This window comes from Budorcas taxicolor, chromosome 1 (genome assembly GCF_023091745.1).
Source record: "Budorcas taxicolor isolate Tak-1 chromosome 1, Takin1.1, whole genome shotgun sequence".
NCBI lineage: Eukaryota > Metazoa > Chordata > Mammalia > Artiodactyla > Bovidae > Budorcas > Budorcas taxicolor.
This window is the reverse complement of record NC_068910.1, coordinates 213,255,985-213,268,213: the sequence shown is the minus strand read 5'-3', so window position 1 is coordinate 213,268,213 and position 12,229 is coordinate 213,255,985. Positions and strand designations below refer to the sequence as shown.

General features: G+C 38.5%; 1 protein-coding gene across 1 annotated transcript in view; it reads right to left on the bottom strand.

The window, feature by feature from the left end:
- TTC3 (tetratricopeptide repeat domain 3) overlaps positions 1–12,229 on the bottom strand; it is a 125,439-nt gene that overhangs the window by 101,059 nt on the left and 12,151 nt on the right. The window contains exons 2-10 of the mRNA XM_052645052.1: positions 11,369–11,523; positions 10,374–10,416; positions 9,910–10,060; positions 9,379–9,466; positions 7,741–7,794; positions 6,621–6,741; positions 4,938–5,023; positions 3,307–3,401; positions 503–565 (exon numbers count right to left, since the gene is read on the bottom strand). Coding sequence (XP_052501012.1) covers positions 503–565; positions 3,307–3,401; positions 4,938–5,023; positions 6,621–6,741; positions 7,741–7,794; positions 9,379–9,466; positions 9,910–10,060; positions 10,374–10,416; positions 11,369–11,512 — 845 coding nt within the window. The 5' untranslated portion in view covers positions 11,513–11,523. The remainder of the gene's footprint in view (positions 1–502; positions 566–3,306; positions 3,402–4,937; positions 5,024–6,620; positions 6,742–7,740; positions 7,795–9,378; positions 9,467–9,909; positions 10,061–10,373; positions 10,417–11,368; positions 11,524–12,229) is intronic.

Genomic DNA, 12,229 nt, shown 5'->3' with positions numbered 1-12,229 from the left:
TATCCACACGTAAAATATGGAAAATGACATTATCTACCTATTAAATACACTAAGTCGCTGAGTTGTGTCTGACTCTCTGTAACCCCATGGACTGTAGCCCGCCAGGCTTCTCTGTCCATAGGATTTCCCAGGTAAAAACACTGGAGTGGGTTGCCATTTCCTCTTCCAGGGGATCTTCCCAGTCCAGGGATCTCCTGCCCTGGCAGGTGGATTCTTTACCACTGAGCCACCTGGGAAGCCCTATTAAACGTGTTGTTGAGAATTAAATAACCTACGTGAAACGCTTAAAATAATGCAAAGCATATGCTATCCACTCAAAAAAAATCACTGTTTCTGTCATTGCTGTTATTATATGTAAAGCCTTCAGAGCTCTCTTTAACTATTTAACTATTTCTGCCAAAGAACTACTGAAGGATTTTCTTGCATAACTACAAACAGAAATATTTCTCAAATATAGGTATTTAGCATAACAGCTGAGTGATTAGCACTCTAAGCAACTGACCTGAATTGTCCAGTACGAAGAAAACAAAGAGCTCGGTTACCGTAAAGCAGGTGATTTTCAGGCCTTTAAAAAAAACAGTGTTTCATCAGTAAAGAATATTACATTTAAAACAAAAACATAACACAGAAGCCATAAGGCAAGAAAAAAATTTCAAAACCTTCTCATCTGTTTGGCAGAGCAGAAATGAATATAGGATTTGGAGTCCTAACTGGCTAAGTCCTGGTTCCTTCACTTCCTGAGGGGCTTGTTCAAATCAACTCAACTTCTCTGTATTCAAAATGAAGTCTAAAAGTTCTACTTTTTCTGTTGCACTGTTGGGGCTGCTGAAAGGATCAAATGAGACGTTAAAAATCTAGCGAACTACAAGCATGTTGTCACTGTAGAGGACAGAACACTTTTATGTAAGTCAGAACCTTGACAAAGGACATCTGTAAACTGCAACAGTAATTTAAATAGTGTGACTTCAAGCTTTGTCCCATTTGGTTTTATCTTACTCCACCTATATTATCTCCACCTCTTCCTAGAACAGACAGGCAACCTTTCAGATGTGGTTTGCTACCTAGATTCACTCATTCCCTGTGGAGATGGGTACATATAGAAAGAAAGCAGCTGTCTACAGCACACCCTCCTAAGGCTGCTACAGTATTAGGTGGCCCAGCAAAGATGTCAGTAAGAACCAACTGAGGTACACGTGTAAGAATGCTACAAAATTCTAGCAGCTGGGAAAATAGAAGATAAGGTAGAACACATGTATTCTCTCAACAATCCCAACTTATATCCTTTAAAAGTCCCCTCATAGAAACCACAAATCCCTGAATGGGTGACGTCCAGTAACTAATTAGTTAACTAATTGGTAAAGAATTAGTAACTAATTCTTTCTTATCAGTCAATAATTTGGAAGTTATTAGAAGAAGGGAAAATGAGTCCAAGAAAAAACATGACAGAAGAGGTGGCAAGAATACACAGAAGAACTGTACAAAGAAGATCTTCACGACCCAGATAATAATGATGATGTGATCACGAATCTAGAGCCAGACATCTTGGAAAATGAAGTCAAGTGGGCCTTAGAAAGCATCACTACAAACAAAGCGAGTGGAGGTGATGGAATTCCAGTTGAGCTGTTTCAAATCCTGAAAGATGATGCCGTGAAAGTGCTGCACTCAATATGCCAGCAAATTTGGAAAACTCAGCAGTGGCCACAGGACTGGAAAAGGTCAGTTTTCATTCCAATCCCAAAGAAAGGCAATGCCAAAGAATGCTCAAACTACTGCACAATTGCACTCATCTCACATGCTAGTAAAGTAATGCTCAAAATTCTCCAAGCCAGGCTTCACCAGTACGTGAACCGTGAACTCCCTGATGTTCAAGCTGGTTTTAGAAAAGGCAGAGGAACCAGAGGTCAAATTGCCAACATCCTCTGGATCATGCAAGAGAGTTCCAGAAAAACATCTATTTCTGCTTTCTTGACTATGCCAAAGCCTTTGACTGTGTGGATCACAATAAACTGTGTAAAATTCTGAAAGAGATGGGAATACCAGACCACCTAATCTGCCTCTTGAGAGATCTGTATGCAGGTCAGGAAGCAACAGTTAGAACTGGACATGGAACAACAAACTGGTTCCAAATAGGAAAACGAGTATGTCAAGGTATATTGTCACCCTGCTTATTTAACTTCTATGCAGGGTATATCATGAGAAACACTGGGCTGGAAGAAACACAAGCTGGAATCAAGATTGCCAGGAGAAATATCAATAGCCTCAGATATGCAGATGACACCACCCTTATGGCAGAAAGTGAAGAGGAGCTAAAAAGCCTCTTGATGAAAGTGAAAGAGGAGAGCGAAAAAGTTGGCTTAAAGCTCAACATTCAGAAAACGAAGATCATGGCGTCGGGTCCCATCACTTCATGGGAAATAGATGGGGAAACAGTGGAAACAGTGTCAGACTTTATTTTGGGGGGGGCTCCAAAATCACTGCAGATGGTGACTGCAGCCATGAAATTAAAAGACGCTTACTCCTTGGAAGAAAAGTTATGACCAACCTAGATAACATATTCAAAAGCAGAGACATTACTTGGCCGACTAAGGTCCGTCTAGTCAAGGCTATGGTGTTTCCTGTGGTCATGTATGGATATGACAGTTGGACTGTGAAGAAGGCTGAGCGCCGAAGAATTCATGCGTTTGAACTGTGGTGTTGGATAAGACTCTTCAGAGTCTCTTGGACTGCAAGGAGATCCAACCAGTCCATTCTGAAGAAGATCAGCCCTGGGATTTCTTTGGAAGGAATGATGCTAAAGCTGAAACTCCAATACTTTGGCCACCTCATGCGAAGAGTTGACTCATTGGAAAAGACTCTGATGCTGGGAGGGATTGGGGCCAGGAGGAGAAGGGGACGACCGAGGATGAGATGGCTGGATGGCATCACGGACTCAATGGATGTTAGTCTGAGTGAACTCCGGGAGTTGGTGATAAACAGGGAGGCCTGGCGTGCTGCGATTCATGGGGTCGCAAAGAGCTGGACACGACTGAGCGACTGAACTGAACTGAACTGTACTGGAAAGCTTGGGAACAAACTGGGGCAGGATAGAAGCAAATTCAAAATTTTGCCTAACAGGGTTAAGTTATATAACTTAAGTTCATCTATTCAGTTCACCTCATGTTTCTTATACCTACCGGTGAGAAAACATTCTGCATAGTGAACTGAAGATACTCTCCAGTTCCTCATCTTGCGTTTCTTTCATACTGACTAGCACTCTAACGTGATCTGCCACATAGAAAGGGTCTCAATATTCCATTTTGCTCTTACCTACATTCAATGGCTCTGGAGTAATAGATAATAGCTATATCATATCTTTCTTTGGAAAACTCTTCATTTCCTTTCATTTTCATTAGTTCTCCTTGCTGAGAAATCAAAGTAAAAGAAGATTCATCAACTATATTCAAAAAGAATCAGGAACCCAAAAACCTAGGGAAAATGGCTCTGGGTTTTTATCTTAGAAGTCAAAAATAATCTGGGGGATTACTTATGTAGAAAATGAGAATTCAATACCCAATATTTTGGCATACACATTTAAAGAAGCCTGTCTCTAATGACTCAGGGCTAACTTTGTTAAAAGGAATATTAAAAAGCAAACAAAACCACTACATTATGAATAATATGAACAATTAATTCCCTGTGTACCATATTTGGCCGGTCCACTTTTAAATATACATTATGCCTGCATAGCAGGAAAAAAAAGTAGATTCAAGGCAGAATTTTAATTTTAGGCTAGAAAATGTGATACCATTCAATAAACATGAGAGCTTAAAAAATATATACATCAATAATATATAGGAAATGTTGATTAGACTAATTGCCCCTCAAAAAATGAGGTGACAAAGTTAGCAAAGATGAAATAAAAACAAAACGCAGAAAAAAAGGGCATGAAATCAAATATGCTATAGCTATAACTAAAAGTTCAACAGAAACATTCAAATTTTCAAAATAAACAAACTATTATTTACTGGATTATATCATGAATAGAAAAATAATTTCCTAAATCCTTTTCTAAAAATTTAGTTTTTAAAATCTTACTTTCTCTGAGTAAACTGTATGACATACGAATTACATGCCAATAAAGCTGGTCCCAAAGAAAATCATGCTCTTTCAATTAATTAAAAGCCTTTTAAATTAAATTTTAAAAAATCAAGCTTCAATTTAACTTCAACATAAAATTCTGGGACTTCTCTGGTTGTCCAGAGGTTGGGAATCCGCCTCCCAATGCAGGGGACCCTGGTTAGTTCCTGGTCTGGGAAGATCCCGTGTGCCTACGGGCAACCAAGTCCATGTGCCACAACGGGTGAGCCTGCGCTCCAGAGCCCGTGAACCACAACTACAGAAGTCCACCCACTGCATCTACTGAAACCTGCACACCCTCTGTTTGCCTTAGACAGGCACTGAAGCCTGTGGTTTGCAATGAGAAGCCTGCTCGCCACAACCATAGAAAGCCCACGCAGCAACCCATGCAGCCTAAAATAAGTAAATTAAAATTTTAAAAATTTTAAAATTCTGATCAAGATGTCTTCCTCTTCCAAAACCAATTCAAATCAAAATTTATTAAAAATTTCTCTCGAATGTTATCCAATTCTGTAGGAGTTCTTCTTATATTCAGATGTGCTGTGTGCTTAGTTGCTCAGTCGTGTCCGACTCTTCGCGACCCTGTGGACTGTAGCCTGCCAGGCTCCTCTGACCACGGGATTCTCCAGACAAGAATACTGAAGTGACTTGTCATGCCCTCCTCCAGGGGATCTTCCCAACCCAGGGATCGAACCCACGTCTCCAATATCGCAGGCGGATTCTTTACCATCTGAGCCAATACTGAACTTTCCCCTGAATATTAATAAAAGTTCTAACAACTAAATCTCAAAATATACTTACAAATAAATATTTATTCTCACCTCTAGACACTCCGCACAACTTTGAGTTTTAAATTCTTCAAGCAAACAGCAGTTTTCTGTTACAATTTTAGTTATGTGATACTTGTCTAAATGTTATTTTTAGGAGAGAGTGAGAAAAAATTTATTAAAGTAAATGGTATTGTTAATGTTCTTACTCTTAGGCTAGGTAGGTGAGTCTGTAAAGTTAAGCAACTGATAAACTGTTTCAGAAAACATTCAATTCATTGCTTGCCATGAATCTAATTGGTCTTATTTCCAGCTTATTATTACTCTAGTTCAAACTGTAGTTAACAGTGCTCTGTCGTAACACATTCCAAACAGGCCTCATAATTACTCAAGTCAGTTTAATAACACTGAGCTACAGTGTACCCAGCACAAAGTTCAACTAAAATTTCTGAAAACAAAAGCCTGGGAAACTACTTTCTAAAATGTATTTAGTATAAAAAAATTTTTTTAATGTCTTATTTCAACATTATAACTCTCAAGTCAAAATCAGACGTTTTTTGAAACGTTCTCATAAAAATGTAATAAACTAATTCAAATGCAGCAAGTAATAACTAACATTTATGTTAGAAGTTTAGGAGACCTCATTTTCTATATTTTAAGCTGTTCCATAAACAAGATTTTATTCATAAGTGGTAAATAATAATTTTATTCCAACAAAACTATAGTTATGCCTCCAGCCAAACATGTTCATTTCCAAAGCAAAAGTAGTACGTAAAACTTAACACTGAAGAATTTCAGAAGATGATGGGGACAGAATAAAATTATAGAACAAAAACCTGAACTTTGGGATCAGAGAGACCTAACTTCTTATCTAGGTTCTACTAATTAACAGACGAAAGAAGTATCATTTAACCTCTCAAAATTTACTCATTTCTAAAATAGGATCACAGCAGCTACCTTGCAGGGTTATTATAAAGAACAGAGAACACAGAAAGAGTCAGAAACAAGTCCACACAGATGCCCAGTACATGATACTGGTCGTCTAATTTCACCATAAAATCTAGCCTATAATTAAAGGCTTCCAAAACAACAAAGAGAACCATCTCTACTCATGTAATACAGCCCAGCATCTAATAAATATCAGGAAAACCTGTCTTAATATTTAAACTTAATTTCTAACACCCAGGTCAAGAGTACAAAGTATGCCCTCTACTCAGTGGAAATGGCAAATAATCAGTCACCATCAACTAAAGAGTCAAACACTTCCTGTTTCAAGATCCCTATAAAAACACTGCTAACATTCAAATGCTTTAGAGAAAAATATTTCACAAGGTAAAAAATATATAAGGCAGTTTTATCATACATAAAAGTAACAGATTTATCAGAAAAATGAAAATTATGGTCTTAGCTCAGTTACTTATTTCTCTTATAAATGAAAATACACGAACCCCCGTGTGGAGTCTTTCTTTGGGTATTATATGTAAGAGCTCATAGCATCCATTTGGTAGGATGTTTAAAAAATATATAGTCACACAAATCATCAATACAGGAAATACAGAATCAAATTAACTACAGAGTTAAAGTTCTCTTATTCAGTCTTTTCTCTTATGCACAAGAGAAAAAACATGTTTAAAAATCCTAAGATAAACACGAAATCACACAGCCATGCACTCTACTTTCCAAAATAATACCTTTATAAAACTGAGTCAAGTAACAATTTAAAGCATTTATACTTACATTCAGTAAAGAAAATACTTAACATACGCCAACAATTGTCAACTGCTCCTAATTTAGATAAAATTGTTACATCGCCTGTGTATTTCACCCAATTCAAAGCTTCTTCCATTGCCAAGATTTTCTGTTTCAAAAAGAGGGGTGAAAATGTGATTTATGTATTAATTAACTATAAGTTTACATGTGGCATTGTAAATTTCTCTTATATGGCATTTCAGATTCTTAATAAAAACTTGGAAAACTTTGTATTTTCATTACTCTGGTATGCAACCTAGAATAGCTAGACCCCAGCGCACAAGTTAACAGAGACCATACACTCATATATGTTACATCTTCAGGGAACCTCAGGCCACCCTCAGAGCTCAAAACGCTGCTGCAGTGATTACAGACAGGAAGCTGAGGTCTACAACCTGGCCAGAGGCTGCCCTGGGGAGCAGGAGAGTCCAATAACAAAGGTGAACGACGGTTCTCAGGTCTCATCTACACTAGGACTTCCATCCTTACCTCAAAATTAAAGGTACAAATTAAGGTTAACAAAAGGTACTATGTATTTTAAATGGTCTGTGGCAGAGAGAAGAATAAGCATATACACAAGAAGAGGAGTGCACGGCTGGACAAATGAGCGCTCAGTGCAACGACCTTCATCAAGGGGTCAAGGGTTCATAGAAATGTTATCATACTTCCAATGTCTGAAAAGACTTCAGAAATAGTGGAATTATCAATGCTGGTGTCAGGCTTAAGGCAAACATGTATCTGTCAGAAATTCCCTGGCAGTCCAGTGGTCAGGACTCTGCAGCCTCACTGCTGAGGGCCCAGGTTCAATCTCTGGCCGAGCAACCAAGATCCCACAAAATGAAACTATCCAGTAATTGTATACCGAAAAATGTCCACACCAGGGACCTAGTAATTTCATTTGGGAGAGAATATATGCCAGATAAATAAAAGAGAAAAAACAATCAAATTGCCAAAAAAAAAAAAAAGCTATGGGGGAAAAAATGAAAATGATACAAACCACCCAAATAAGGAGACTGCTCAGGCAAAATATAGAAATCCATACGACTAAATGCTACATATGAATAACTGCCACTTATTCACAGTGCTGGATTCTCATGTTGACACTTACGTTCTCTATTTTATAGCCAATTCTCAATAAGCCTCCGATAAAGAATGTATCATTCTGCAAAACAGAAAAAACATTTTTTTATTTGGCCAATTATACTTTAATTTTCTAGTGAATAAAAAAAATTCTACATTTTAGGAATACTACTGTATGTACAGGGCTTTTGAGGCGGCTCAGTAGTAGAGAATCTGCCTGCCAAGCAGGAGATCCCTGAGTCAGGCAGATCCCCTGGAGAAGGAAATGGCAACCCACTTCAATATTCTTGCCTGGGAAATCCCATGGACGGAGGAGCCTGGTGGGCTACAGTCCATGGGGTCGCAAAGAGTTGGACACAACTGAACAACTAAAAACCACCGTATGTACACAGTAGTACACTTCCCAGAGTAGTATCATGCCCAACTGACCTCCTAAGGACCCTGAGTCAAGTCAAAAACAATCTTACATAGGGTTCTAATAATAAAATGATTTAGTATAACTTTTAGATGTACTGATTTTAAAGTTTATTACACCTAAAAATCTTTTTATAAAATTCATTGGCTTATATAAATTATTGCAAAGGATTATCTATAGGAAATAAATATCAGAATGCCCTTTCTAAATTTAAGTTTGCAATCAGAATTTGCAAGAAAAACACTTGGCCCCATAACCAAATGAAATAAGAAAAGTTATTAATGGCTTTCAAGGGGAAAAAAAAAAAACCTTTCAGTGTAGTACACAGATAACTCCTCAAATCTGACAAGATAAAGTTTATTCCAAAGAAAAAATATTTGTTGTGGTGGTGGTGACAATGACATGATTTTATGTTACAAGAAAGAACCTGTCACTTTCAGAACCTGTGACAAAGGTTTCTGTGAACCAGGAGCACACTTTCATTCGTGACAAATTCTAATTTCTATTCTTTAAAGAAATGGAGCCAGCCTGGTTCTCATCATGTCACGTCAGAACCATGAAAACAGCCATCTACCTAACCTCTGAAATACACAGCATGAACTCATGCATACCAGAATAAGCTCAGGTTGCGCTGCGCTGTGCTGGGCTGTGCTGTGCTGTGCTTAGTAGCTCAGTCGTGTCCGACTCTTTGCAACCTTCATGAAGTGCCTCTCGCCAGGCTTCCCTGTCCTTCGCTATCTCCCGGAGTTTGTTCAGACTCATGTCCACTGAATGAGTGATAACATCCAACCATCTCACCCTCTTTTGTCCCCTTCTCTTCTTGCCCTCAATCCTTCCTAGCATCAGGGTCTTTTCCAATGAGTCAGTTCTTCGCATCAGGTGGCCAAATAGCAGAGCTTCAGCATCAGTCCTTCCAATGAATATTCAGGATTGATTTCCTTTAGGATGGACTGGTTGGATCTCCTTGCAGTCCAAAGGGACTCGCAAGAGTCTTCTCCAACACCACAGTTCAAAAGCATGAATTCTTCAGCACTCAGCTTTCTTTATGGTCCAAATCTGGGACATCCATACATGACTACTGGAAAAACTATAGCTTTGACTATAGAGACCTTTGTTGGCAAAGTAAGCTCAGGTTAACCAAAACTAAAACCATTCCTGTTAGCCACTATGAATTAGTAGCATGGGCCTGATACCATATAAATATTTATATTCTTGAAATAGGGAGGGTGGGATATACATTCTATCACTTACCACAACTTTCTTTGCCAAATCCACAATATCTTCCATCAGCTCAAGCTGCTGTAATTTCTTCAAACTTATCTCACAAGCATGAGAACCGCTTAAAGACAAATTTATTTTTTAAAAGATTATGTTTTCATATATAAAAATTCATTAAATTTTACACTCGACTGACTATGTTATACCTCAACTTAAACTACTGTAATAAAAATTCTGTTTCTTTCCTCTAAGTAATAACAAGCTATTTATTAAGCAGACAAAATATTATACCTTTTTCTTTCTTCTGTATTATAATGCTGTTATTTATAAAACAAGTATATTATTTCTTCCTTATAATTTGCTCTTCAATTTCATTAAGTCACCAAGATTATTCATTAGTATCCAAATCCCAATATTAACTTTTTCTACTCTATTAAACAAAAGTAGAGTTGAACAGTATATAAGAAGGAGACATAAGCCTTCCATCATACTTGGCATCCCTCAGTGATAAGGCAACATGCTTACCACTGTTCATACAGAATGGTTTAACAGACAGTAACTCACCTGGTCCTTACACAGGAGTGCATCCGTGTTATTATAGAGCTCTGCTGACGTTGAAACAGAAGTGGCCAGAAGATGTGGACTTTAATGGCATCACAGTAATCTTGCAGGACAGAAACAGGTTTACTACACCACATAGTGCAGATGTCAAATTCTTAATTTAAAAAAAAGTTTTAAATTAATATTTTGTGCCTTGTTTTGGAATGAATCAACACTGTTAAGGGAAAAGACAAAAATGGATATATGGAAAGGTAAGATATGAATGGATAAAATATCTGAATCTGTCGGATGTTAAGAATATCAAAATGTTAGCTAAAATGATTTAACAAAGGATTATTTAATTTCTAGTGAAAAAGAACAGCAAAGAATAAATTCTCTTAAAGATACATAAGTCTATTATGTTGATGTGAATGCATGAACATCCTGTAGAAGTTGTTTCAACAAAATTAAAATATCAACGTACTCACCTAAGTTTCCCTCAGTTTGGGTATAATCTTTATACTGTCTACCCTAAAAAGAAAAAGAATTCTTTTGATTTGTATCTGGTAAAATGCAGAGTGCGGTTCTCGATTTCTTTCAACTTTATTTATTTACTTTGGTTGCACTGGGTCTCCTCGGCTGCACGCACGCTTTTCTAGAGCTGTGGTGCACGGGTTTTTCTTCTCAGTGGCTCCTCTGGCAGAGCACAGACTCTAGGGTGCCCAGGCTTCGGTAGCTGCAGCACGCGGGCTTAGCTGCCCCACAGCAGGTGAGATCTCCCTGGAACAGGGATCAAACCCATGTCCCCTGCACTGGCAAGTGGACTCTTAACCACTGGACCACCAGGGAAGCCCCCAGTTCTTGATGTAAGGGTAATCAGTACTAAACTAAAAACTTTCGGGACATTTACTTACACACTTTGAACACATCTTCAACCGATGTGTCTTTCAGCCTTTTATCACAGGGTTTCCCCCAGTCTGTTTCTATGGGTCTCCCCTGAGAGCCCTGCTCACCTCCAGGCAGAAAACGAGCTTTCAGCAGCACTGCACAGGCCCCCTGGTGAGGCACTGCCTACTCTCTGGTCTGAAATGACCTTTGTAGAAACTATACATACCTCCCTGAAAAATTTCAAGTAGCACATGAAATCTTTAAGGTTCTCACAAGAAGGAGAAAAATGTGTAACTATGCTGTCGTGATGGGATGTTAACTGGACTTACTGTGTTGATCTCACAATATATACATATGTTGAATCATCATGTTGTACATCTGAAACTAATGTCATGTCAATTATATCTTAATTTAAAAAAAAACTTTAAGACGACATCATATTAAAAACAAAAAGTTAAGGGAACTTCCCTGACAGTCCAGTGGTTAGACTGTATATCCAATGCAGAGGTCATGTGTTCAATCCCTGGTCGGGGAACTAAGATCCGGCATGTGGTGCAATAAGGCCAAGAAAAAAAGAGTTAAGAAATATACTTACCACTCCATCACAGTAAAGCTGAGTTACACGAACATAATCACTGGACATAAACTCAGGGGCAAAGACACAATCATCCACGTAAGGGCAATCTTCTAACAAGGCATAATCTGCTACCGCAAAACTTCCCTGGGCAAAATCGGCCATGGTACACCACCCTAAGGACACAACACAAACTCAAATCAACAATGAAATCATTTGAGATGATATAAGAAGCAGTTTTCCTAGCTTCTATGGTACGTTTGATAAATGCTTGGAACTTACACCTCCAGGAAGCAACTCTGATGAGAACACTGAGCTCTGAAGAGTCTCACCCTCATTTGCTAGTCTCTCCCCTGACTCTCTTCAAGCATCAGTTTCATCTATTTCTTTTCTTTAGGTTCAAAGAGTCACCAACTCTGAATTTAACTGTTTACATGTCTCCTTTAGATGGCAGATAATTAAGCGCAGCTTATTTCATCTTTGTATGCTCCTAGCATGTGCTAAGGCCTCAAATAATGAGTTCAATAAGTGAACAAAAGACATCTTTCCACCGCTGCCCTTTAACTCCATCTGCTTTTACTGTATCTATGAAATACATCATTTCATCTTACACAAACTCTTGCCACATTCTCCACCTCCTGGCTAGAACTAAATCTTGATCCACTGAAAGAAAGGTTTCCTATCCAGACCACACTGTGTGTTTCTGTCCTGGGCACAGGGGCAGAGCTGAAGCGGTACAGGGAGAGCGTGCCCACCTCTTAATTCCTACAGCCGCATCCAGACCTTCCCAGCACTCACTCGCTGCTCCTAATTCTCTAAACTACTGCAACACAGGTCAGCACTGCTAGACTGCAACAGTGGGCAAATCCCTCACGTTACCAA